This window comes from Neodiprion pinetum, chromosome 1, assembly GCF_021155775.2.
Source record: "Neodiprion pinetum isolate iyNeoPine1 chromosome 1, iyNeoPine1.2, whole genome shotgun sequence".
Classification (NCBI taxonomy): domain Eukaryota; kingdom Metazoa; phylum Arthropoda; class Insecta; order Hymenoptera; family Diprionidae; genus Neodiprion; species Neodiprion pinetum.
In genome coordinates, this window is record NC_060232.1 from 35,974,031 (window position 1) to 35,999,615 (window position 25,585).

Genomic DNA, 25,585 nt, shown 5'->3' on the forward strand with positions numbered 1-25,585 from the left:
AACATTTTTTATTCAGACCTATTTTGACTGGAACATTGAAAGATTTAGTATAAAATGTCGGAGAAACGACGGCTACCTGACGTATTCCCGGAATGTGTTTTGTATCAGCCTGGCCGCCTTGTCTTGGCGCTTCCAAATCCTGGTGGAAGACACAATCTCGAGTTCCTTCCTAGTTGGGAACTGTTTTTTGAACTTGACGTCCATCTGCTCCTGTAACTTTCTGAAATCCTCGGATTCCTCAACGTGTCCAAGAACGTGCTTGACGAGAGCATGTAGGATGTCCAGACAATGGATCTTGTTACCCTTCGCAATGGGAAGATTAAAGCTTACCAACGCAACAACGTTGGGCTTTGATATTCCCAGCGGCGGGTCAAGACTCGCGATAAAATCGCTGAGCTGCGAGAACCGGATGAACTGGGTCGCGTGCGGATCGTACCTGTGCGGGATGATAAAATTGAGGGTAAATCGATACGCGTCAAAAACAATCCTTCAAACCAACGTCCGTCATCACTCACTTTGACCACCTGATGTAAAACATCTCCAAGTCATCCTCGACTATCCCGATCTCCTCCTCCTGATGCGCTTGATTGAAATTCTCAAGTATTATCGCGATGTACATGTTTATCACGATCATGTAGCTAATGATGATGAACGAGGTGAAGTACGTTATCGCCAGGAGGGGATAACCGCAGTCGCCGTTTGACTGCCGGCTATTAGGCGTTGGATCGCAGTCCGGTGGTTGGACCATCAGAGACTCGAGGACGTCATTCCATCCAGCCGAAGTCATCAGTCGAAACAGCAGCTGCATGCTTCGTCCAAAAGTCTCGAAATTTACCTTTTATTGTGGGAAAGAAAAATTCGTTTAAACAGGAAGGAAAATCACTGACGTTGAATTAGCGTGTTAGACGTATCGTACAATGGAAACAAGGATAACACTCACCATGTCATCAAGAGCGCCCTGTTTCCTTACGTGACCAAAAACGGACATGCCGATGATCGCGTATATGAACGTGATCAGGGCCAGAAGGGCGCCGATGTTGAACAACGCCGGCAAACTGACGACCAACGCGAAAAGTAGCTTTCTTATTCCCTTGGCAGCTTTAATGAGCCTTAAGATCCTTCCGATTCTGAACACCCTCACGACTCGCAGGAGCGTCGGGGACACGGGAAAGTCCATCATGATATCTTCCATTAGAATGCCGAGAATCGAGGCCAACACTAACAAAAAGTCAAACAGGTTCCAGGGTACCGTGAAATAATGATATCGAAGCCCGATTATCTTAACGATAGCTTCGAGCCCGAAGACTGTTGTGAAAAATGCGTTCGATACTTCGAGGATGAAAAAGACGGCGTGCGGTTGGCTGTAGTGCTCGATTCCCATCGTCAGCATATTCAGAAATATCAATACGAAAATTGCTATTTCAAATCTGGAAAAGAAACAAATAAAAAAACGTGTCTTCAACGCTCTTCGCAACTACCTGTACGCCTATGTACCACAAAAATTGATCCTCCTGTGTGTTTTGCGAATGGGTAGGTATTAGTGTCGCTGTTTTGTTTCGGTGTAGAGTTGTGGTGCGCCTTGGAGCGCTGGTAATTTGCCCCAGAAATGTGTAAGCAGTGTACAACAATGGTTGTAATTACCTTCTAGAGTTGGACAGGTCGTAGAACATGGCGAGAAATTGATTCATCGGTCGCTTAATCACTTTCTGCGGCTTTTTGCGGCCGAGCTTTTTCATGGCAGTGTAGTAGTGCTTCTGACTCTCGGTCAGAAACATTTCTAGCACTCCACCTTCGTACTGAAAAATGAAAAATGGGAAAATAATTTAATACGCCCTTCTCGAGCTGCCGCGCGTTGCGTTGCTTCTGCATACGGAGAAGACGTGTTTTTATGACCGTATTAAAGCTCCTCGTTAATCTTGATCTGTGTGTACAAGCACGCGGTTCTATCGTTCAACGTTCACCTTTGATGACCGCCCTTATCAAGAATCTCCGATTTCATCCTGTTACACCCCGTACACTTTAGAAACGTGAGATTTTTTCACACCCTTATATTGCTTAGAGTCCAGTTCACCTTGGTGAATTTTTTTTAAATACTTTATCTTTGCAGATGTCTGTGATTTGATATTTTGGCGGAAAAAAAAAATCCGGCAAGGACATTTGTCACGAATTTTCAAGCTTCTCTAATAAGCTCTGTAATTTTCCCAACAAATCTTATGATTTCTTTGCCTTTCTCAACGTCATTATCTTGTTCTCTACACATGTTTCTGAACTGTTCTGCAAATTTTGTAAATTTTACGCAGATATTATTACTATCGTGAGTTTCCGTACGTTGAAAGCTGACCTATACTATGTTTCAAGTCCTATTGAAGGTAGAGAAAAATTCACGAGAGATAGAAATTTTCAAGAAAGAAACCAGACAAAGACTAGAGAGAAATGTAGTGGTTTTCAAAAAACTGAATTTAACATTCCGGAAGGTTAATGTCACAGAATGCGGGACACGTTTTGAAGGAAAAACAATGTTCTTTCAGTGCAATTCTACAGAAAAATCGGTGAAAAAAATTTTAAGAGCAAAAATTGAGCAGTGCAACAGGTTGACTGACGTAAGCCTCACGAATTTTTCGATATCAGCGATTGTCACAGGCAAAGAAAAGAATCTTGGTAGGGACTCTCATTAAGAGACGTAACTTTGAATGATAAACCGGTGCTTTGGATGCCGTTTGATAGTGGCGAAACGTTAACAGAGAAAAGACGCAGTGAAGAAGTAAAGCCGACGGCCGTGAAGAGGAAGGTGCAGAGTGTTGGATCTCGTGTTTCCCGGCGGTCTCACCTTCTTTTTGAGCATGTTGAAGTTGTCTATAATAACTCCGATGAACAGATTGAGCGTGAAGAACGAACCGCATACGATAAAAATGACAAAATAAAGATACGCGTACAAATTTGCCTCCCTCTGAGGCTGGAGATCGACGCCTCGGGCGTCAACTGCGTCTTCCATCACTTCCATCCACCCTTCGAAGGTCGCGACTTGAAACAGAGCCAAGTAGGCGATGCCCACGTGGTCGAATGTGATCTTACTATTCTCCCAGGAATAGTTAAGATTGAGGCAGTCTTGTTTCGTATTTACTAACTGAAACCCAAATTCATAAATCATATCTGATTTCTAATCGCTTACAAGATAAGTCTACCAGTTATTGACCCTGTCCCAATCCCTGACCTTTTTCGGTCGTATCCGTTCGATCGTTAGTTCTGAGATTACCAAAAAATAAATCCGCAATGTCTAACCATCTAGCAATTGGTTTTAGTCTTCGAGAAATTCACAATTTGTGTCGTAAGTTTGTAATATTGTAAAATAAAAGGATCAATAACCGGTCCAGTTACCTTAGTTTCACCGCAGGAGTGTAACATAAAAACATAATATACTCACCGATAAATTCTGCAGTAGCTCTCCGTTATCGTCGATGCACTTGAAGAATTTACCGCCAAAAAATTGCACCCCCATTATGGAGAAAATGAGCCAGAACACGAGACAGACGAGGAGCACGTTGAAAATACTAGGTATGGCGTACATCAACGCGTTCACTACGATCTGAGGGATGGAGAAGAGAACATGTCAGGCTTACAGATGAGCCGTTCAGAGCCCCGAGGTCTGATATTTTTCATCGATACGTCGGCACCGTGATACAGGTATATGTATAGGTATCCGGGCACAACAAACACGTACCCTCATGCCTTGCCATCTTGAGATTGCTCTCAACGGCCTGAGTGCCCTGAGAGTCCTCAGCGAGCGCAGCACTTTCAGATTCTCATTCTCCTCTATCAAAAGGCTAAAGATGGACACCTGTCAAAGGGTAAACTGTCATTGTACGTCCGTTAATACTGGCCTACGTCATCGAGCACAGCATCGCTTCATATGCACCCACAAATAAACATAACACCCTGTACGAAACATTCCTCGTAAATTAATCTGCAACGCAAGATCCACGAATGAACTTTCCGCGATATCTCGCTGGGAAAATCTCGCGTTGTTTTTTTTTTTTTTTTTGTACGTGAATATCGATGATAGTTTACACAATACCTAATTCTAATCTATTCTATTCTAATAAGTTCGAAAAATCAATGCTTTTGCGTCGAAAGATAGAAATTTACGTTCGCAACTTGGCGAAAAACAGCAGCACGTAAAATTTTTCGAGCGAGTTATCTGGGTAGTAGTGAAATTGCAATGAAAGATATTCAACGCATGCGTAACGCAAAATTGAATGTAAAATAAGAACAGCGGTATGACAGTGATGACGCCTACGGATAAAACGTATATAACTCACGTACCTGGGTCCATGAGGCGACACATAAAACATAGAAAAAAACACGGAAACAACATTCAAAGAATTACCACACTCAACAATGCCATATCATATCCTGAACCGAACAGACTTAACCATGTTAAGCAATATGTAAGACGTAACGGTATAAGATGATGAAAGATACACAGGTATAATGTGATGTAACAAATATGTACGTACAATTACTAGAAAAACGCATGCCACAGCGATATGCGGTTTTTAATTAAGGGGTTCTTCTCTTTCTTTTTGTCGAACGAAGGATTCCTTTACTTACGAAAACGATGATGAAATCCAATATTGTCCAGAAGCTTGTGAAGTATTTACAAAATCCAAGGGCGAGCCACTTCAGGAGCATCTCTATACTGAACAGAGCGCAGAATCCCAAATTCGTCCAGTAGAGTATCTTTTTCAAAAAGGGATTATCGTCAAGGTATATATCCTCGAAGCAGAGCGTTATGGAAGATGCGAATATCAGAACCAGGACCATCCATTCGAACGCCGGAGTGTCGACCACCGACAAAACTGCGGTACGAACTTTGACCCATTTTCTGCCGAGGTCCGTGGCGATGCAACGATCGATACAAGAACATCTGTACAAACAATCAATCATCACCAACCACTTGTTTCGGACTCGGACCTCGTGGCGATAAAACCGCACGGCTGCGGCTTACGGCCGGGAACAACGGTCCTCGGTATTAAAACGAAGAAACCGGCGATACTTACTTCTGATAACAGTGCTGGGGAAAACAATCCTGCGGTGTCTTTGGCTGTTTGTTTCTTCCAAAGCCGGGAAAGGATCCCATTCCGTCGACGTACCTTCCCTTGCTGTCCCTCCTTCCCCCGACCGTCAATTCGTCGACGTAGCTGACGAGAGCGTGCCAGGGTCTTTTCTCGGGTGGATCGTCCATTCTAATGGGTTCCTTCTCGGGCAGCATGGCGACTTCCTCGTCAGGTTTGCTCGAGTCCTTAAGGACCTCGAGCTCTATGCTTTCCTCGGGATTCGCCTTTTCTTCAATTTTTTTATTCTCTCTGACGGTCTCCTGGCTGCTCTGACTGTAGGTCGTTACCGTCGCTTGACGGTAGAGGGGGTCGTAGGTGAATACCGGCTGGTTAAGGCTCTCCTGGTAGGATCGGTTGTAAATGTTTTCCTTCGGCAGACTGAGCACCGTCTCCTGTATCGCGTACTTTTCCTTGTCCGATTTGTCCATAACCTCCCGAACGATTTGCTCGAGTCTTGTGTTCTTCTCGTTCTCGGAATTCTCCCTGCGGTATTTCTTCTTCCTAACGATCGATCTTATGCGATCGAACGATCTCGCGAGTTTCGAGTCCTCCCCGACCTCCTCCTTCTTCTGCTTCAGCTCCTCGGAGTTAAAACTGTTGAGCAACAACGCCAAGAAGAGATTGAGGACCATGAAATTTCCCATCACCAACGCCGGGAGGAATATCGCGAAGCAGGTCTCGGGTCCCTCGTCCTTTTCCGCCCTCATGCAGTCCCAGAGGGGTTCGATCCACTCCCCGCACAGGATCCTGAATATCATCATGAACGAGTGAAAGAAGTCGTTGAAATTCCACCGCGGCACCGGGTCGGGGTAAAACTTGTCCAGGGTGTAGTCCTTGCTGAAGAGCTGCATGCCGATCACCGCGAATATGTATATCACGATGACGAGCACGAAGGTCAGGTTACCCAGGGCCCCGATGGTAGATATGATGATACTCAGCAGCACTTTCATCGTGGTCCAAGACTGCGCGAGCTTGAGTACCCTCAGCAACCGGAGGCCCCTTATCACGGAGAGTCCGTCGACCAGCTCGAAGGTCAGATCGATTAGAGAGGCCGAGACGATTATCAGGTCGAATATGTTCCAACCGTTGTTGAAGAAATCCTTGCTGAGAGCGAGCAGCTTGAGAAAACACTCGAACGTGAATATGCTGGTGAACACCTTGTTGCCGATGTTCAACGCCTGCCGGATGCTCTCGCTCATCCCGTGGTGCTCCATTGCGAGAAACCCGGTGTTCAAAACGATGCACAACGTGATGGTCAGCTCAAACAGCGGGTCTCTCACCACCTGACGATGAAATTACGTCGATGTCTGATTATCTCGCGTCAAGCGATCGCGGACGACGTTGGAGTTAATCGAAAAGCGATTTGACCGTAGGAACGTATCGCGTCTTGAGGGGTGAAAGAAATTGATCAAAAGACACGGAGGTGATCGGGATCGTCTAGAGACGGTGATACAACCTTCGATGGATGGGTGATAGAACGTGGAGAGCGAATAACTGTTCGAGAATACGTGAAATAAAAGGATACGAGTCGTTGGCTGGTGGAGGGCGTGTGTATGGGTGGAGGTCAAACGAACGGTTATGTACGAGTAGAATGAAATAGAGGAGAAGAAAGAGGGGGACGAACGGGGGTGAGTAACTTTATAGCTACCTTATAAAGGCAATTCTGAAACCTGAGCCACCCGTCGTAGTCGACACAGCACTGGATACACTTGTCGCAATTTCTATCTGGAAGATCATCTGCGAAACAGTCATAAAATTTCATTTATATTCGATTCGCAGCATTGAATTCATATAACATATTGCCAGCGACAGCTGGTGTACAATATTTTTTTATTTTTTTTTTATCGAATCAGCGGTTCCTTCTCAAACCCTGAGTGAACTGGCGACAAAATTCATCGAACCCCAATCAGCCGAACCAATTCGAACGTCCGCAGTGGTAAAATCGACGGTTAGACGCGGCGCTCGGATTACTCGGCTTTACATCCAACGCTGCCGAACACATCCTAAAGTTCATCCAATCCGGTGCATGCGTCATTTGTCGGATGACAAGCGTTGTTCGTATCAACCGGAGCGCATCCGTGAAAGCTTTTATGTGAAACAAGCAATGCTCGCTCCGAAGCTTTGGTGAAATTAACCACGAAAGCAGCCATGCGGTACGTGCATAAAAGCAGACTGTTACCGATTCAAGGGGATATTGTATTGTCCACGGATTTCATGCCAGTTAAGAACTCAGCATTTGAGGAGTGAGACCGAAGTTGATCGATTCGTTTGAATTTCATCACACCCAGAATTTGTCGTAATTGACGTGCGAATAAATTGTTAAAAATCGCAGATCTAAACGAAGAAAGTTCAGTTTTGATTTACTTGATAGTGAATTTTTTTTTTTTTTTTGTTCTTTTCTCAGTCTCATGTCTAAAAATTACAGAACAAATAATTCAATTAGCCTGCGATATGAAATTATAAAATTATACCACTGATACAACTTTTTAATTTGAAATTCCAGAGTCTCGAATTTTTCTTTCCATACGTTACAGAGATACCGTAAAAGTTTTTATTAAATTCAGTTTCACGGACATTGGCCAATAATTGTCCGAGTATTTCTCCGAGCGATCTTTCGACTTCTCCACTCCGTCAACTCACCTAAAACTACGATATGCGACAAGTAATCCGGGGGCAGAGTGTACATGTTGTGTTTCTTCGTTTTGATACCGTTGCACTTGAGGACCCGGATTTCCCGGTTCGTCGTCCTGACGGCGACGGTGACGGGAGGAGCGGCCGACGTTTGTCTCTCCTGCTGCTCGTTCACCTCCAGGCGACGCTGTTCGAGGGCAAGGCGTTCCTGCCGGTCGCCCCGATGCTCCCTCCGTTCGTGTTCCTCAGCGGAAGTGACGTCGTCGCCGTCGTGATCGCCCTCGTGATCGTCGACGACCCCGGAGTCGTCCAGGGACGACTGCTGGTTGCTGTTGCTGCTCGCCTGTCGCGAGTGCAACATTCCTCGGTGCGGCGCGAGCCGGTGGACTATCCCAGGGTCCACGGCTCGCGTCGCGGCGACGACCTGCAGCGGGAGATGAGACGGACGAACACTCGAGTGCCGAGGACTCGGACTCGGGCTCGGTGTCACTGACCTGACGGAAAAACGCCATTTGATGGGGTGTTCCAGGGGGACTTTTCAACCGAAGCTCACGGGTAATTCGTTAGGGAAGGGTTACCGACGTTGAGAATGTGTTTTCAGAGACACGGTACTCGGAGAAAAATTTTTCTTAAGCCACACCTGGAAGCGTGACTCTTCGATCATGGGAAGTACTTTGGTTTCATTCGATTGGAAAAACTTATTTACTCGTTCCCCGTTAAAAAAAAATTTCATAACAGATTAATAGTAATTTTATTAAACTCAATAGGGGTTCAATGATTTTGTGAAACAACTTCGTACAACGGTGTCAAAGAATTGACGTTATGTGTGTGAAATTTTCATACTTTATGTAAATTAATCGATAAAGTTCTGTTCAATCTGATAAGATTGTTTCTTGCAGCTAGCTTTGAAAAAGTATCAGATGTATGATATTTCTTTGCATTAAATGAAGTTGTTTCATGTTAAATGAAAGTACTCAAATTACTTTGTAAAGCCGAAGAGTCACGGGCAGTGAATTGAAAAACAAAAAAATTTAGGTTTCGTTCGTGAAATTTTGGAAAATCAATCTTACAATCCACGATGGCATTTTTTCAGTCAATTCAGCATCCGTTATAAAAATTGATCAACCAACATTTCGCAATCTATAAAATAATATTCCAGTAGAGTTACAATGCGAATAATTTGAACGGCCGCTTAATAAATAGAAAATAATTGAATTCAATCGCTTAGTTGAGCCGACTTAATCGAGTAAATGAGATCACTTGCCACTCAGATTTTTTTGCCACGTGTTGTGCAAATCCTCTGAAGCCCGCTCAACTTTAAACTCAACAAAATGGGGAAAATTTTGACCTGCAATTATGCCCCGACCTTGCGGGACGATTAAGAACGCTAAAAATTAGCATATTAAATTTTCGCCGAACAGAGCTCGGCACAGCTGTACGTGCGCAGTTTCGCTACCGCGGAATAGGATGGTGTGTATAATATACAATACATGTGTGCCTATAGCTAAGAGTGATATTTATGGAGGATATGTGTTGCGCGTTGGTTTGGAGAGAGTTAAACCGCGGAAACGGGTGCGAGCTATAGAAGCATGGAGCTGCTGCAGGGACGGATTCCGGTTTGCATTATAATTCATAAGCCCGCCTTAAATCATATTTGGCCCGTAAACTGAAACTTACTAATGAATTCGCGGTAGGTCTCAACTTTGAAAATCTACGAGTAAGCTCTAACTCCCAACTCTATTAACCCTGCATTCGAATCAATTATGCAGAACGGCAGTATGCATTTCTGCAACGTTAAACTTTGGCGGATAATAAACGAGCAAAAATCATGCGGCATTGAAAAAACAACATTTCCGCCCATTGCGGATGATTTTTTTTTTTTTTTTTTTTTTTTTTACACGTAAAAATGAAAGTTTTTATTCTCTGGGGCAAACAGAGAAAGCAATCACGAACCTGCTACGGGTGCCGCCGTTTTTTTCCTGACCAGCTGAACTCCGGCCGCGTTTTCTTCTACGGGTTTTCTTCCTCGTGTAGCTGCTCAGCAGAACACCTTTACGTGCGTCAATTTTCTTCTGTTTATCCTTGGTGAGGGTCTTGATGTTGATCTTTGTCGGGTCGAAACTAAACGTCGAGTCCTCACGGTGGTCGGTAAGATCCTTTCTCCGTTCCTGGGACGGAATAGAAGAGTATAACGACGATCCGAAATTCTGCTCATTAACGATGGACGATACGATAAAGCCCCGTCTAATTTCTCATCCAAACTTGCAGTTCGTATAACTTTGAATTTCCTTCCGAGCGGGATTATAATTACAATTTGCGCCCATTATCGCAAACTTCTCAGCGAAAAGGATCGGATCGGATAACTTATGCAGCGGGTCGCGGAGGAAAAGCAGAAACACGAGTGGCGAAATGGGTGGTTGAAGAAAACTGGGGAATACCAGAGAAAGTCCGAAAACCCGCTGACGTCGATGCTTCAGCCGATAGCTGCTGATTCGTTCACCAATTTCGTACACCTATCGGTAAAACACGCGACCCGCGTTTCTACGCGCTAGATATTTTTTTCTCCTGCGAATTATTGCGTGTCCTCGCAGACGAAAAGTGGCAAAAGGGTTGTGACTACGAGGACTTAAAGCTTGCTAGCTGTACTTTCGCGAGAAGGACACTTTCCGGACAAGATACAAGCCTGGTAAGCACGAAGACGTTGGATACACGTCGCTTCCAGATCCATACCTCGCATCGTTTTCCACCTGATGTCGAAAAATCGACGTCGACACCAGTTTTAGAAAACTTTTCTTTCCTTTAAAAATTATTCGTCCGATAATCCTGCAGTCACCGATACAGGCGAGGTTCAATTTCGGAAAACCCGAATCAGATTTATTATCATCGGTGTGATGATTTTCTCATCGTACCTAGCTAGCTTCGTTTCAATGTAAAACAGCGATCGGTGTAACCTAATTCCTATTTTCTCCTACTTATCGAACTTTGATACATTGTAATTTAAATTTCCACAGCAACGTATTTTCGCCCTTTAAAATGTCAACCCTTCCATCTTCCGCGGCTTTGAGCAGCAGTTTTGACACATCGATTAACCGCAATTTCATCTATATCTGCAGGTCGCATCAAGCGCGTGGGAGATTCTACTTTGAATCGATGAAAAATTTCGCGATTCACAGAGATCTGGTAACAGTGTGTCAGTGTGTCATTGTAATTGTCGTTTTAATCGTAGATTAATTTCGTCTCGGGTAATTCACACGACCTTGGGATTGCAGGGCGAAACATATGTCTATAAATATCCATTCAATGTTATTACGATGATGTTTTAATGCCAGCACTCACCTCGTTCGTGATTTCGGCTTCCTCTTCGTAGCTCAACGCCACGACGGCAAGCATCAGGTTGATGAGGTAAAACGAACCGAAGAACACGACCACCGTGAAGAACGAGACGCTGATAGGTCCGCACGCCGACAATACCTGTTTTTATTTGTGTTCATGTTTTGCTTTTTTATTTCAATCCATTCCCAAAACGCATTTATAGATTTCAAACCAAGCGATAAATGAAAATATTATATGCATACAATTTGTATGTATCGTGACTTACGGACATGTAACATGAAAATTCACTCCCTCAACCATCGCGAAATAACAACAACACGTAAGTCAGCTTTTCAATGTATCAATTCGGTCTATTCTATCATTGAGATCAAACCTTGTTATAGACATCCTCCCAGTAGTCGAGAGTTATCAGTTGAAAGGTGGTGAGCATCGACCACAGAAAGTTGTCAAAATTCGTATATCCATGATTAGGATTTGGGCCGACGCACAGGCACGTGTAGCTCTCGTTGCAGTGTCTAAAATTACAACGTTAAAATAATTTGCTACCACTTCCTGATAGCAGGAAAAAGACGTGAAAAGAAATTGTAGAGGAAAAAAAATCATCTCTTGAAAATTATTATCACAGAAGGTGGGTAATTTTTCTTTACGGCTTGTTCGAGACTCAGCTCTCTTACACCTAATCCATCAACTTACGAGGGCATCGCCTCGCGGTGCGTCAGAGCTCGAGGAGAGTGGCGCATCAATTTATACAGTTAGTATATACAAGTATGTAGTATAATGTGTATATAGGGAGAAAGTTTGACTCGAGGACTAATTAAATCTAAAGCTAACCTGGCACCAGTTACGTTGCCGCAAATGATGGGCTCTTCGGCTTCATTGAAGGCCCAATTGGACGAGTTCCAGTTCCACCTGTTGGCGATAGAAGAAGAAGCTCTTTAGTTCTTGCCGAAGAGCTGCGAAGCCAAGGGTTAATATTATTTGCGACACTTCAGTCGGTCGGGGTCTAGCGGTTTTTTTATTCTTATTCCTTTTCTTTTTCTTATGCGCGATACTGAATTGCTTATTGTTCGAATACACCCGGAAATTCGTACAATATTATCCAGTATATCACAGTTGTGTACTTTTGGTCAAATCTAAGTTATCAACTACCCTCAGAACTTGTCGAGTTTACCTTTTTGTCGCCCGATTCGTTTCGTCCAAGAATATTATAGGCGGCAACCGCTACAAGTTTACTTTCAAATTGGAGTTCACAGAGTTTCAAGAGTGAATAATTCATGACCGCGCAGAAAGTGTAAGAGGAGAAAAAACTGCGCTCTATCAAAGGTCGTTGAATCTTTCTCGATCCACGATACAAAACTTTGAGGATGTAAGAGTGACCTTGACAGCTCGGGAAGAATATGCTTTAGATTGCTAAAAGAATCTGTCACGTAAATTCGATAGCGAGACTGTGAATGCGTGGGGAAAAAGATGCATTTCTCGCATGCTGTCAACGCGATCGAAATCAATTTGACAGCAAAATCCGGAGAATCGTTTGTTCAAAAAAATATTGCACGAAATTTCAGAGTGTCTACTCTGTATCGTTCGCGAGATTAACGTCCGTATAAATATGCCTAGAGAGTGAAGGAGTCAATTTGCGAAAGACGCCGTAGTCGTCGTCCTGCATTTACGACAGCTCGCGCGAATTTTACTGTCATAAAAAGTAATGGATAAGCGGTGGGACTGGGATAATATCGTGTAACGTGTCTCGGCACGAGGGATCAGAGTCTAGGCGATAAACTTCCTTGTTTAAGCGCGAAGAAGTGGGGCTGCTCTGTAAAGTGTAAGAAAATTACGGGCCATAAGATACGAATGATCGGATACCGCCAATTGCCAAAGTGGTGAACATTTCACTCCTGCATCAGCTGCGGTGTCACGAAACCGCGGGGTGTAAAATCCGGAAATTCGTATTTGTATCGATAAATTGAATCGTCGGAGTGTGAGAATAAAATCGCGATAAACAAATCGTTTGATTAACGATACTGTTCCCGGGCTGCAGGTGGAATTGGCTTATTGCACGACGGTTTTTGGACGGCCAACTCGACTGGTCATAACAGACGTTGACGCGTTGTTTGATTAATTGCGGACAACCGGTGGAGGGCGCTTTTGAACGGATAATCGCGTGACCGTTGTACGAACAACGCCGGCACTAGACAAGGCCTAAAAGACCTATCTCGCAAGCTTCGTACCGGAGCGCCAAATAATTATTGCGCCAGGAATTTATCGCACCCTCGGTTTTCGTCCGGACAGGCACGCGCTTGTTTCTCTTGGATTGTATTATTATACAGACATTTCATCCACTCTATACCCATTTGGCACGACGAATCTATGGCTAAACTAATCGTGCGTGGGTATAAATTATCACGCTAAATGTATGTAAATTAAGATCGAATGGACAAAAATTTGGAATATTTTTAGGAACCGAAAAGGTTTGTATGTAATACGGCTCCTCCAGATTTTTGTGGTGTAATTATTATTCTTGTCTTAAACAGTTCCACTGGCAATTGAAAAATTCTAATTAATTTGAAGTAATTTCCAGTTCACCTGATGATGTAATAGAGTGCCAAACAAGCGAAGAATAGAAGAATTCGCTGAATACAAAATATCGTTGAAAAATTATCAACGAAAATAACATAATCTACAACAAAGCTTTGTGGAAAAAAGCTTTAGCCTCCAAGTTCAAACGGGGTATGCCTCGTTCTTAATTGGGCTTTTCAGTGTCTGCGGGAATGAAAGTGGAGCTAGGGCGGAAATTCTGATGAATTCGTATTAGCAACGGAAGTGCCCGAGCGTCACGACGTGATATCCGGTCGAGGCGTTGTGAGAAGAAGGGCGGGTAAAGAAAGAAGCCGGTATATTGTAAATTATTCATCACCCTGACTAGGTTCAACCGTCAACAAGTTTAAGGGGCATTATCTGAGGCTCAATTTTAAGGAAGATTCATCGAGGTCCGGGTGTTGAGACCTGATAAATGATCAAGTCGAGTCGCGGGCTGCCATTCCGCACTTTGTCGGCTGGTAATGTTTGAGGGGTTCTCAAATAATTATACGCAGTTAGCCTCGCGATTTGTCTCCCCTTTGTTTACGCCGCGAGTATACAACTCGGTCTGCAAGGTTCGCCCTTATTTTCGCACGCTAGAAGAATAATGAATTTCATCCACAGAAACGTCGGGAACACCGGTTGCCTTTTATTTATATTATTATTATTTTTCATTTTATTATGCTTTCATTTTTATTCTTTCAACCTTCCAGACGGTTGTATTTATTATTATATTACCGCGTACATAAAGAGTGCTAAATTTTGTGTTCTTCTCTCCGGCGGCAAAATCAATTCGCCTAATACGGCGGGCGACTTCGTTCCGTTGCTCAAGATTTCTTCTTTAAATTCTATGGTATACTTACTCGTACCAGTCCACTTGGGTATCGTTCGGATCCTGCTGCCTGACGCACTTGTTTCTCAATTCGCCCATGTAAACTTGAAGGGCGAAGAGGGCGAAGACCATTAAACAAAATATCGTCAACGTCATGACCTCCGCCAGCTGCTTGAAGCTGTGGAGCAGCGCGTTTATGATTGTCTTCAAACCTGCGGATCAGAAGTCATTCCAATATCAAGCTTCTTACATGATTAAATACATAAGTTTATCACGAAAGCTTTTTCACGAGTAAAAATTAAGGTACACGAATTTGTTTTATACCGGTACAGAGTTATAATGACAGCTTTCCTGCAGGTCTGTTATTATAAAAAATACTCGTAAATTATGATCCATGAGCAGGGTATGAAATGATAACAACCATAACCCTGCATGCAAGCTACAAGTTTATACAGAATTCAAAATATACAACCCCGCTAAGGCATTTAGTGCGGAAAGATACAAGTTTTAATTATATAATGATGCAGGAAAAATGTTTTCAAGTTTTATGATTCATTCGCCTGTAGAGAGTACAAAGTCAGGTACATAATTAAGTGACAAAACGTCAATTAGCGGTACCCGAAAAAGTTTAAACTATCATCTTTTCGACTACATTTAACACGATGTATTACAGCTGCTAAATTACACAGCAACGAAAATTGAGGGATCGACTATTGCACGAATTTACCTTCCGAAAGTCTGTCGCACTGCTCACGAATCGTGCTTGGACTACGTCGTTCCAAAAGAAAAGAAGTAAAAATAAAATAAAAATGAGTAAGAAAGGAGAGTACCAGGTGCTTTTTTTATGCGTCAAGAGTAAAGCTTTCGCGCGGGGAATCTTCGAGGCCATTGCGCCTTCAGATCTGAAATTGACCTGCAATCCTGAACAAAATTGAATTCTGAATAATGAATTCCCGGATATACGCAGCCACGGGAGCCAAAATGAACGTCCGGGAAGAATACAGCATCGTCACATCAGCTCCAGACAAGTTATAAAGGAATGCACAAAAAAAACGACGAGATAACGAAAAAGTTTTATTATCTGAAAAAATTCATATTTTATTTATATTTAACTTCTTACTAAGTACATTATGTGTCGGATTAATTCGTGGAGATGTCACTGGGCTTTTCAACGAGAGAAAATTTGCCTGCATTTGTATAATACAGGATACGTTTTACCATAATCCGCCTGCACCTATGCAATTTAGGGTACATTTCACAAACATGTACTCCTGGTTGTCAAAGTGCAGGCGAATTTTGTTGAATTGTATCGAGAATTGCATAAATGCAGGATGAATTCAGCTGTTGAATTGACTGTGTCATATTTCCGCGAGATAAATATTTGTAAAACGTCGAGCAGAACGGATCGGAAGAGAAAATGTCATAAAAATCGGGTGTCAGATTTCAGTACTACAATGACATAGCCATAGCATAGAAATACGGCTGGATTCCAGAGTGGTTAAAAATTAATTCCTTTAACCAGTCAAATCCGTTATCCGATATAATCCACGTGCGCATTTCATAGCGTATTATATATATGGATGAGAAGTTGGAATCGTCGATAATGTTGGAAGCTGGTGAAAAAGCGGGGGATGGGTGGATGGGAAAGTACTCGAAGGGACAATAGAGAATACAAGCAGAACTCTCGACGTTCGATTTCGCGAGCGTCTTAACCGAGGCTGAATGAATGCCCCTCTAACGATGCCGTTCAAGAGAATCGCGAGGGAGGGACAAGAGCCGGGAACCAAGAGGAAAGAGGTGCGAGGGAAGGGGGAAGAGCAGAGGAAGGGTGGATACAGGGACTCTCGGCAAGAAGACGAGCGGCTCGACATCAAATCCGGTGTCACGCGAGTGACTAGGTCAATAGCACATCCCCGCTCGGTGCAATTCCCGCCTTCCTTCATCCTCCCTTTTCCTTTGTACCGCCAATTCCTCACAAGCAGCCTGAACACCTTGTAGGCACCGGGTTATTTCCGTGATGCGCCCCATAGGGGTCCCTGATTATAGGCAAACCAAGGTACATATCCACGTCCTAACAAATGAGCATCGGAGCTGCTCGGAATGGACTTGTAGCCTGATTTGCCTATAATTAGGGGTCTTTATGGGGGCGCAACGTGGAAATAACCTGATGTACGCCACGTGATGATAAGCTTGCGACTGCGTGGCTCGGAATATCCACGTTTGAAAACAAACGTGTGGATTCGATTTTATACGGTGTGAAAAGAAGAGATAACATACATGCGAATAATTCCTGTCGATCGGAATAGAGCGACGAGAAAGAGGAAAAATATACCACGACGATCCCGGTTTCCACCCCCTTTGCGTGATTTATTTCTTATCTAAAAGATCTATACATTTATATACCTATACGTCTATAGGTAACGTGTGCACCTGGTACGTGGCCGAGACGAGGGATGAACGTCGCTCCTTTCTATACCTACGGAAGATACTTGCAGAGATGAGCGCGTATAGTAGGGGTAGCAGGAAGAGAGAGAGAGAGAGAGAGAGAGAGGGAAAGAGAAGCGCGAGAAGTTTCTCTGGTTAGCCAGTCTTTTTTTTCTGCAGTTTTATTCGACGGATGTGTTTTTTTCTTCTCTTTTTTATTCTCCTTCCTTTCTACATCTCTTTTCCTTCGTCTCCTCGTTTTTCCCCTGTTTCATTCCTAGTTTTTTCGCTCGAACGCGGTGATCACAGAGTGCGCGTCACCCTGCAAAAGCTCTCGGGTCATCGACCCCAACTTCGAGTTCGTCGTGGCTCGGCGAATGGTTGTTTCTGGTGTAAGAGGGTGCGGGTCTCGAGACTTGTAAGGGTCGACGGAACGTCGTGCCCAATGAATACATACGACGAAGACCGACTATTGTTTTCCTACAAGTATAATTCTGGCCCTTTAATGGCAAAGGTCAAGAATGGGTGGAAATACTATTAGACGCGAACGTTTCTCTCGAGCGTGTTTTAGGCCGCGGACTAATTTTTTTTATACGCTTCGCAAAGCTCTCACACTCTCATGCCTTTATAAAACACACCGCGTGAGCTAAATTTAGAATTGTAGCACCTTTTAGCCGAGGGGGGAGGGAGAGAAACGAAAAAAGAAATGTATTCTCGAGCCACTTTTATTGTTTATCGCACGCGGTAAGACCTGAAATATATTGGTAATACCTGCAGAGAATAGATCAATGTCCAGAGACCGTTTTTCTGAACACTACATTTCACTTGAATTTCGGCATGGCCAGGTATTTTGCTTTCCGCTTATCATTCAATTATTTCACAGCAAGATGGAGGGGGACCGATAGCGACTCGAAAACAGGCAAGTGTCGCACCGATATATGTGTCGAATGAATTTTAAATCAACCCTGTCGTGGCCTCCCAGCTCAGTCTAGCGATAAGGTATATATTCGCGATATACACCAGCCCCTCGGTTGATCGGTGAGGAATTGCCTGAGGCGTGCTGAAAAATTCCAAATTTCTCCTCAAGGAAGTTGGTTGGCGGAGCAAGAATACTTTTTAACAATTGTTAACGAGACAGCCGTAAATTCAGTATTTATTACATTTTTTCGTTCAAAAGATTAAAAATGTTGGAAAATTTAGTAGATTTGTTCGAATTCACTCTACGATGGTTTATTTTATTCAAAAAACTATTTTCTACGAAGTTGCATAAACGAACTTACGTTTCTTTCAACACACACAATTCAAAATTTCCATTTGTTGATCGTTACGAATTATGTGAAGTGTAATTATGTAAAATCACATATTTAGCGATGCCACATGATAAAAAAAGAAGAAGTGTTTTTAAGCGATTTGAAATAAGACATTGATAATTCTATAACAAATCTTTTATTTGTAATTTCAGTTTTTCTTATTTTTATATTTTCGAAGAGATCTTCGCAGCTTACGAACATCATAATTTGATAAATAGTCAATGTACGACTATCTCGCAATAAAATTAATAAATCGTATCGATTCTCGGCAAATCCATCATCCTTAACTCTTTGTTCGATTATGATAAATATATCTAGCTGTTACAATCGGCTCATGATTTTCGTAGGCGTTAATATCGCCGAAATCGACGTGGATTATTTCTCACCGTGCGAAATGTCGGCTGAAACGAGGGTCGAGCAGCGGCGAGACTACGTGACCGCGAAATTTAAATATCACTAAGCGGAAGGAGATATGTATTTATACGGTATATACGGGTGCAGGTCTCGCCGCGAGGACGACATCGAACAAATGTTGGTCTTGTTACTAAGCCCACATCCACGGTCTTAAAGTGACATAATTTATTTAACACAGGGCGCCTACGCCTGCACGTTTGTGTTATTATATACATGAAAGTCGCTTTGCTGTTACGCTTACACCATTACCTTGTAATAATCCTTAATTAATTAACAGCTCGAAGAAATACTCTAACCACACCGCGTTGTATACCGAGCTGGCTATAACGCAAAACTCTGACACATACACGAGAACTTTTCTCATAAAAATTAAAATACAGCTTGAGTTGGCACTCCGTACGGGCTTACCGTTGGTAAATATCTCCGAAGCCTGATAATAATCGGTACTCATGCTGCTACCACTTAGAATCGCACCGAAAACCACCGGCGAACTTGTATAATTTCAGCCTCGAATCCAAACTCTTTGGTTATACACGTTCAATGTAGAGTCCCAAAGCCACGGAGCGCTTCGTGCAAACAGCAATTTTTCATCGTGCGGGCAAATATTTTTTAAGCCTTGCAAAGTACACGCACTCAGATTTGAATTTTGAATAATCTACGTCTGCTCGCTTCTGCATAACGTATATAACTTACCCCTTTTTATCTATATTATCGACTAAAATTATTACACGGCGAAAAGTTTTCTACACACTAATTAATTTTCACTTTGTTTGAATAGTTGGATGACATGAAGATTGAGTATTATATACACAGATGATCCCGGGTTTTCAAGCTCCTCTTCATTTAAAAACTTGATGAAAACTGTTTCACGAATGATATATTCGTCTGCTTGATGCCAAACTACGCAACGTATCAGATTGAAAAATACCTGGAATTTCTCGCATTGGTTACACGCTACAGCATGTGCCTGATTCATTGTAAACTAACGCTAGATTTCTGCGATAATAAAACTGACGAAATCGATGTGTTATATTTGGATAGCGGGCTGTGATTGATTACGTCGAAATGCATCCAAAAATATTTTACTGGAAAAGAAGTTTTCTCGTCGATTCTGATCACGTGTTTTACCTCATCGTGTAACCACCCATATTTTCATGCATTACTACAAGTTTATCTACAATAGTGAAAAAATTATGCGGATCAGTAAGAAAACTTCATCGAAATACGAAATACGAAATGCATATCAATTGCTTGAAAAACGACTTTGTTAATTCCCTAAGCCGTGTCGTACGAAAATAAAAATGAATACATGATTGAACCTGATTGACATTTTGCATGATGGTTAAAAAAATAATTTAAGTTCAGGGAAAACCGCGTTGAAACTCGATCGTTTGCGCGATGATTCCCCGTTTCACTGAAAATCCTAGTTGTAAATTGACGAGCAAACAAAAAACTCGGTGCGATTCGACTGAAACAATTAAGGTTCGCTCGTCTAGCAGCGCGGAGAATTGAAAAGCGTTTATCGGGAGCTTTAGTCAAGCAGGTTGCAGAGCAGCCAATGTAGTAGTCGGGTTTTCACGGTCCGTGGTTCTATATATATATAATACGCCCCATAGAAAGGCGGAAAACGGCAGGACCCAGCCGTCATGTATAATCCATTATAACGTAGCGGTTCGGTTTCTCCGCTGGGACGAGAAATGCTCCATCAATTATACCAGCGGGCACGGTGACAGAGCACCAAACTCTGTGAACCTGGAGAGAGGTATTTACACGGGGAACAAACGTTACCCATACACACCGAATCTGATGTCGGTGCAGAATCCTTTCCCCAGAGTCGGATTTTCCCGAATCCATAGAGGAGTTTTCCTTTTTTTTTTTTTTTTTTTTTTTTTTCATTGTTACGTACACTTTTTCACAGATTTATGCCCCGCGGCAGTTTGCGGAGTTAGGTAGGTATATTGGCATTTTTTGACAGCCATCGACGCTGATTATTTATGACCAGGTACGCGCGTCTCTCTGCATCGCGTACCTTCAATCATACCCGCGCATCTGTTCGATATTTTAATTCCCTCGGGGGAATCCGATATGTACTCACCAGGCATTATGGAGACCGTCTTCAACGCCCTGAGCACCCTGAAGGTCCTCAATCCCGCCAGGTTTCCCACCTCCATGCCGATCGTCGCGTAGCCGCTGGTTATTACTAAAAAATCCAGCCAGTTCCAAGGATTTCTCAAGTAGGTGTATTTGTTCAATATGAACCCCTTGGCGATAGACTTTATCACCATTTCCGCCGTATAAATCGCCAAGAAGATATACCTGCGAAAAATACAAATATTCCGATTTCAGACTAGTTATTCGTTATAAGATCATTCCTGTTTTAATTATTTTTTCTTGTTTTCTATTCGTACAGAAATTCGGAACGGAAGCGCTGAGTCGCGAGTTGAACGAGTAATTTAGTTTCCGAAAACTGATTGTACAACCTACATTGGAAATAAAAATTTCCAATATCTGTATTCTCAATCATTCTGTTCTTGGAAAATTAATCTGTCCAAGAGGATGATAATACATCTTCTTTCCAAGCGTTAATAAATTATTCCTCGTCGGATTTCCCGCTGCCTTTGCTATCCTTGTCAAAGATTAAACCTTGTAATCAAAGTTGCTCAAGTACAATATCCGTATATAAAATTCCCCGATCCTTTCGCCAAATATCAGTGCAAACGATATACGTATCCTGGCCAGTAAAGCCAGCCGTATTGAAGAACAAAAAATATCACTTTCCTCGAAGAACTTTACAGCGTAACAACGATGTATTGGCTTCAATAATTTATCACACCGTAGACACCTTAATTAATGGGTAAAAATCTTTTAATGACAAAGAATCTTATTTTTCTTCTCTTCTACAACAGCGAAGCAATCAGTCTTTTTAATCACGTCTATAGAAACAGAGCATCAAAGCGGAGCGAATGCCAAATGAAGGAAAGCGAATCGTCGAAGCTTGACAAAGGGTGGAAGGAGTGGGGGGGGGGGGGGGGTGAATAAGACTAATCAATATGGCGGAAATAGAAAATTTTCAACCAGAGAAATTACGATCATTTGTACCATGGATAATTGTACCACGAATACATGCACGTATTCCTTACGATAATTCGAATATCGAGAATAAATTACAAAACAAGCGTTAAAAAGCTCGTCAGTATCAAGGTGCCGAGATAATTTCGGTCGAGCCAGTTTAGGTAAAGTCGTCAAATTTATCCTCGACAATAAATCGTTGAAAAATCATGCGAATTGGTATTTACGCGTATTTTTACTTCTCGCCAATTACGGAGCCCTTATTTTATGACGGAACGCGTCGCTGCAGCGCGGCTCGTTTTACGTTGCATCGAAATCCGCGGTGCTGATGTGATCAGCGTTGATACGAGTCTGATAGCTGGGGAAAACCTTGCGCTATATTACACCCCGAATGGTAGGAAAAATTGTGATATGGCGTGAGCTGAATAATATTGAGGATTTTAAAGATAAGCCGAGCGCTTAGCGGCCTCCGCGTGCTCTTATTTTATTATACGCTATTATCAACGCACACAGGACGGGGAATAACGTTCGATAATATTGGCGAATCTTTGTCGCTTCGTTCGGAACGCATTACCGCTGATTATTATTAATCATGTTATTATACGGCGGAAATTTTTTGGTCACCAAGTAACTCAGCGGAGGTTTTAAAAGTTTTCAAACCTTGAGATAATTGCTATACCAGTTTTTAACGGAGTTTATTATTAGTGAGACAAGAATTATTCACGAGTTTAGAAATCCGTAAACTTCGAGTAATCTTGTAGAAGAAAGAAGTTTCAAAATTTGGGATAATTGAGGCAGAAAATTAGTGACCATCAAAATATCGTAACTATATTCGATTTTCTGAATATTAAGAATCGCAAATTTCGGAGTCTTGCAATATCGAGATTTATAAAAACGATAAAAATTGGAGACCAAAAAATTCGTGCTATTTTTAAAACGATGGTGAACACGAAAGAAACAACATCCCTGCATCATTGTTTAATAGAACTGAATCCGAGTAAATTCAAATAACATTCGAATGGCAGGCATGTTTCATTCATGTTCACCGTAAATCATTGAGGCCAACAACGTTACTGAAGACATTTCAACCAGTTTTTTCTCCTGATATAACTTTCGATTCAGACGGTCCGAATGTATTCTTAAAAGAAAAAGTTTCAAGAACCGACGACTTTTTCCGAATAATCACCAGAGGACGTGTTTTTCCCTCTTAACCAACTGCCACTTTACCCTAACGCGGCCCTGTGGGTACTAAATTGGCACGCGATCTATTTGCTCTACAAAAACACGACGCGATCAAAACGAATACCCACCGAGCAAAGGACTAGTCACTAATCTCGCTTCTCGCCCCCGTGTCGTTTCACCGAATACAGCGACTGGTCAGGCAAAACTGCCTCGAGTCTGCAAGTGGGAAAAATTCGAGTCGCTTGACTGACTTTATTCCTCTCCTGAGATCGACGTCAATGATGTGCAGGGTATATGGACGAGTGCCAAATTGCTTCGAAATCACGTACTCTGGCTTCGAGAAAAAAACTAGCCCGAAGCTTGATGGACTGGACGAGGAGCCGCTGCAACAGCTCATCTTTAGAAGTAGTTTTTGAAGTAAATAAAATTAATTTGGACTCCGATCGAATCTCACGTGAAATTGTTCCACCTTTGCGTCAGGGTTAATCCCGCATGGAATAATCATTTCACGCTTCTCAACAGGCAGCGATTTATCCCTCAAAATCTGCATCGCTGCAGGCTTCTTCCGCTAAGTTCACCTCTCTCTGCAGGGTGGATGATAATTGGAGCGCGGTGGCCCGAAACTTGCGACCTCAGTGCTTATCCTCGTTCAAGTATTCGCTGAAAGCTCGTCGTGTTGAACAAGAACTTTCTGCTTCTCTCTGTTCGGCCATTGCAAATGGTACGAAATAAGTGTTGTGATATTTTGCTGCCTCCGTTATCATTCAGCGCTGTATCTTGACTCGCGGAGTGAACGTGATTCGTCTTCGGCACTCAAGGATTGTCAATCTTCCCCTCCCACATCCTTTCTTCGTTTTTTTCCCTTATTCTCCCTTTCAGAGGATAAAAGAACCCGGAATTCTCGCACAGTATCATAAATATCCCTTTATATGTGCGGATGTATGCTTGAATAGGAATGCGCACATCCGTGAAGAGAAATAAGAGATGGCTGATGTCCGTCAAATCACTTGGGACTTGTGGCAGAGTATTGCCATTAGAATCGAAATGCAATTATTTAATTTTAAATTTTAAACATAAATAGTCACGTTCTGTGAATGTCAAACTATGGCGGACTCAGGTTCAGGCTTGAGCTTCAACTGCTCCTCGCCATCCACTGTCGTTATCGAAATAAACGGACCGGAAGTTTAACGGCCGGAAACAGGCGACAAAACCGATCGCCGCGATCGGTGTTCGTATCAGCTAATCTTCAGGTTCACGGATGATTGGATTCTTGTATGTATTCCGTAAGCCGTGCGCCTTTTTTTCCCTCCCCTCATCTGCTGTCTCGACTTTGATCCCGATGGTCACATACGATGTTCGAGCTGCTTTGAGATATGCCGGCAGAGGTAGCAAGGAACGAGGAAAAAGATTGGCAGGCAGACAGGCGGGAATACGAGGGAGTAATTAATGTTCGATGCCAAAAGCGCGGCGCGAAAGCTGCAGGAATCGATTCTTATAAATATCTTATAAGGACCCGGGATCCCTCCGGAGGTTCGGAGGAAGATTTACCCACCCGCATTTATAGTTAACCCACAAACACGCTGCCGGGCTGTAGATGTGTATTATACAGATCGACGCGTCTGCAGTTGCGAATCAATTTTTGCACCTCCAGAAAATTGATTGCCCGGTGAAACGGACCGTCTGTGTTTCGACGAAAGATCTCGAGGATATCCCAGTGAAGTATTTTTTTCCGGGTATTTTACAGGAAATTATATTTTCTGGATGCTCGACCGGATATTCAAATCGGGGAAAATCGGGGATTCAACGCGAGCCTGAAAGCTCAAAGGAGTTCGCCGGAAAGTCGAAAGTCTTTTTAAAAATCGATCTGTCACAGATGTTACACGTTACAGACCCGCGGAACCGGAATTTCCGTTGCTGTGCGGGACTCGATCACTGCAATAAAGTCAATAAAACATTTCAGGTGAGGGTGAAAGGATAGAAAGCTAGAAAAAAAGATTAGAGAGAAAGGTCCCCGTATCGATTTGTCAGAGACGCGATAATCCGTTTCGTAGAATTTCAAAACGTGAGATCGAAGTACAGAAAGCCGAAATATTATAGAATCGTCAGAATTCTTCGTCGTCGAACGAATCTTCGACTTTATACAGTTGAAAATTGTAGGAAACTCATATCCAAGTTTTTCAAAACTCGATCTTTCTACATTTTTAGCTTCACCCAAATATTTCCACACACGCCGATTTTTTTTCTCCCCGTAAATAATTTCATCCGTCAACCAATCGACAGCAGACATTTTTTTCCGTTCGAGTGGGGTGTTCGAAATTTAGATTGTTCTCCCCCGTTGTTCTGCTTGCGCAGAATTGATGCAGACCAATTTACTGTACAACCAAATTTTAAAAGACGTACGAATGATCAAACAGTATGAGGCAGGATATATTCAAGTAGTAAAATTGTTACAACCGGATTTCGTGACGATCGTTCGCATCGAGGTGTGAATTCTTACCGAGTCTGAAGTCTGGTAATTTCCGTATCCTTGTATTAAAAACTGAAGGAGGAAATTGGACTCAAGGATCATTCCCCGAGCAAGAATGATATTTTCAAATTACCGTCATCAGCTGAGCGCAGAGACTTGAGCATAAATGTCAGACGAATTGACCCGATGCGATAGTATCGCCTTAGTTTTTTCTTATATACCTATAATATGCCCG

General features: G+C 42.7%; 1 protein-coding gene across 5 annotated transcripts in view; it reads right to left on the reverse strand.

The window, feature by feature from the left end:
• Positions 1–25,585, reverse strand: part of LOC124223519 (Na channel protein 60E) — an 81,480-nt gene that overhangs the window by 11,623 nt on the left and 44,272 nt on the right. For all 5 annotated transcript variants that reach the window (XM_069133516.1, XM_046635556.2, XM_069133517.1 and 2 more), the window contains 17 exons: positions 20,728–20,948; positions 14,516–14,696; positions 11,910–11,987; positions 11,452–11,593; positions 11,082–11,216; positions 9,699–9,913; positions 7,755–8,239; positions 6,763–6,851; positions 5,058–6,397; positions 4,609–4,924; positions 3,719–3,835; positions 3,422–3,583; positions 2,828–3,124; positions 1,642–1,796; positions 941–1,427; positions 516–835; positions 77–436 (listed from right to left, as the gene is read on the reverse strand). In XM_069133516.1, coding sequence (XP_068989617.1) covers positions 77–436; positions 516–835; positions 941–1,427; positions 1,642–1,796; positions 2,828–3,124; positions 3,422–3,583; positions 3,719–3,835; positions 4,609–4,924; positions 5,058–6,397; positions 6,763–6,851; positions 7,755–8,239; positions 9,699–9,913; positions 11,082–11,216; positions 11,452–11,593; positions 11,910–11,987; positions 14,516–14,696; positions 20,728–20,948 — 5,100 coding nt within the window. The remainder of the gene's footprint in view (positions 1–76; positions 437–515; positions 836–940; positions 1,428–1,641; positions 1,797–2,827; positions 3,125–3,421; positions 3,584–3,718; positions 3,836–4,608; positions 4,925–5,057; positions 6,398–6,762; positions 6,852–7,754; positions 8,240–9,698; positions 9,914–11,081; positions 11,217–11,451; positions 11,594–11,909; positions 11,988–14,515; positions 14,697–20,727; positions 20,949–25,585) is intronic.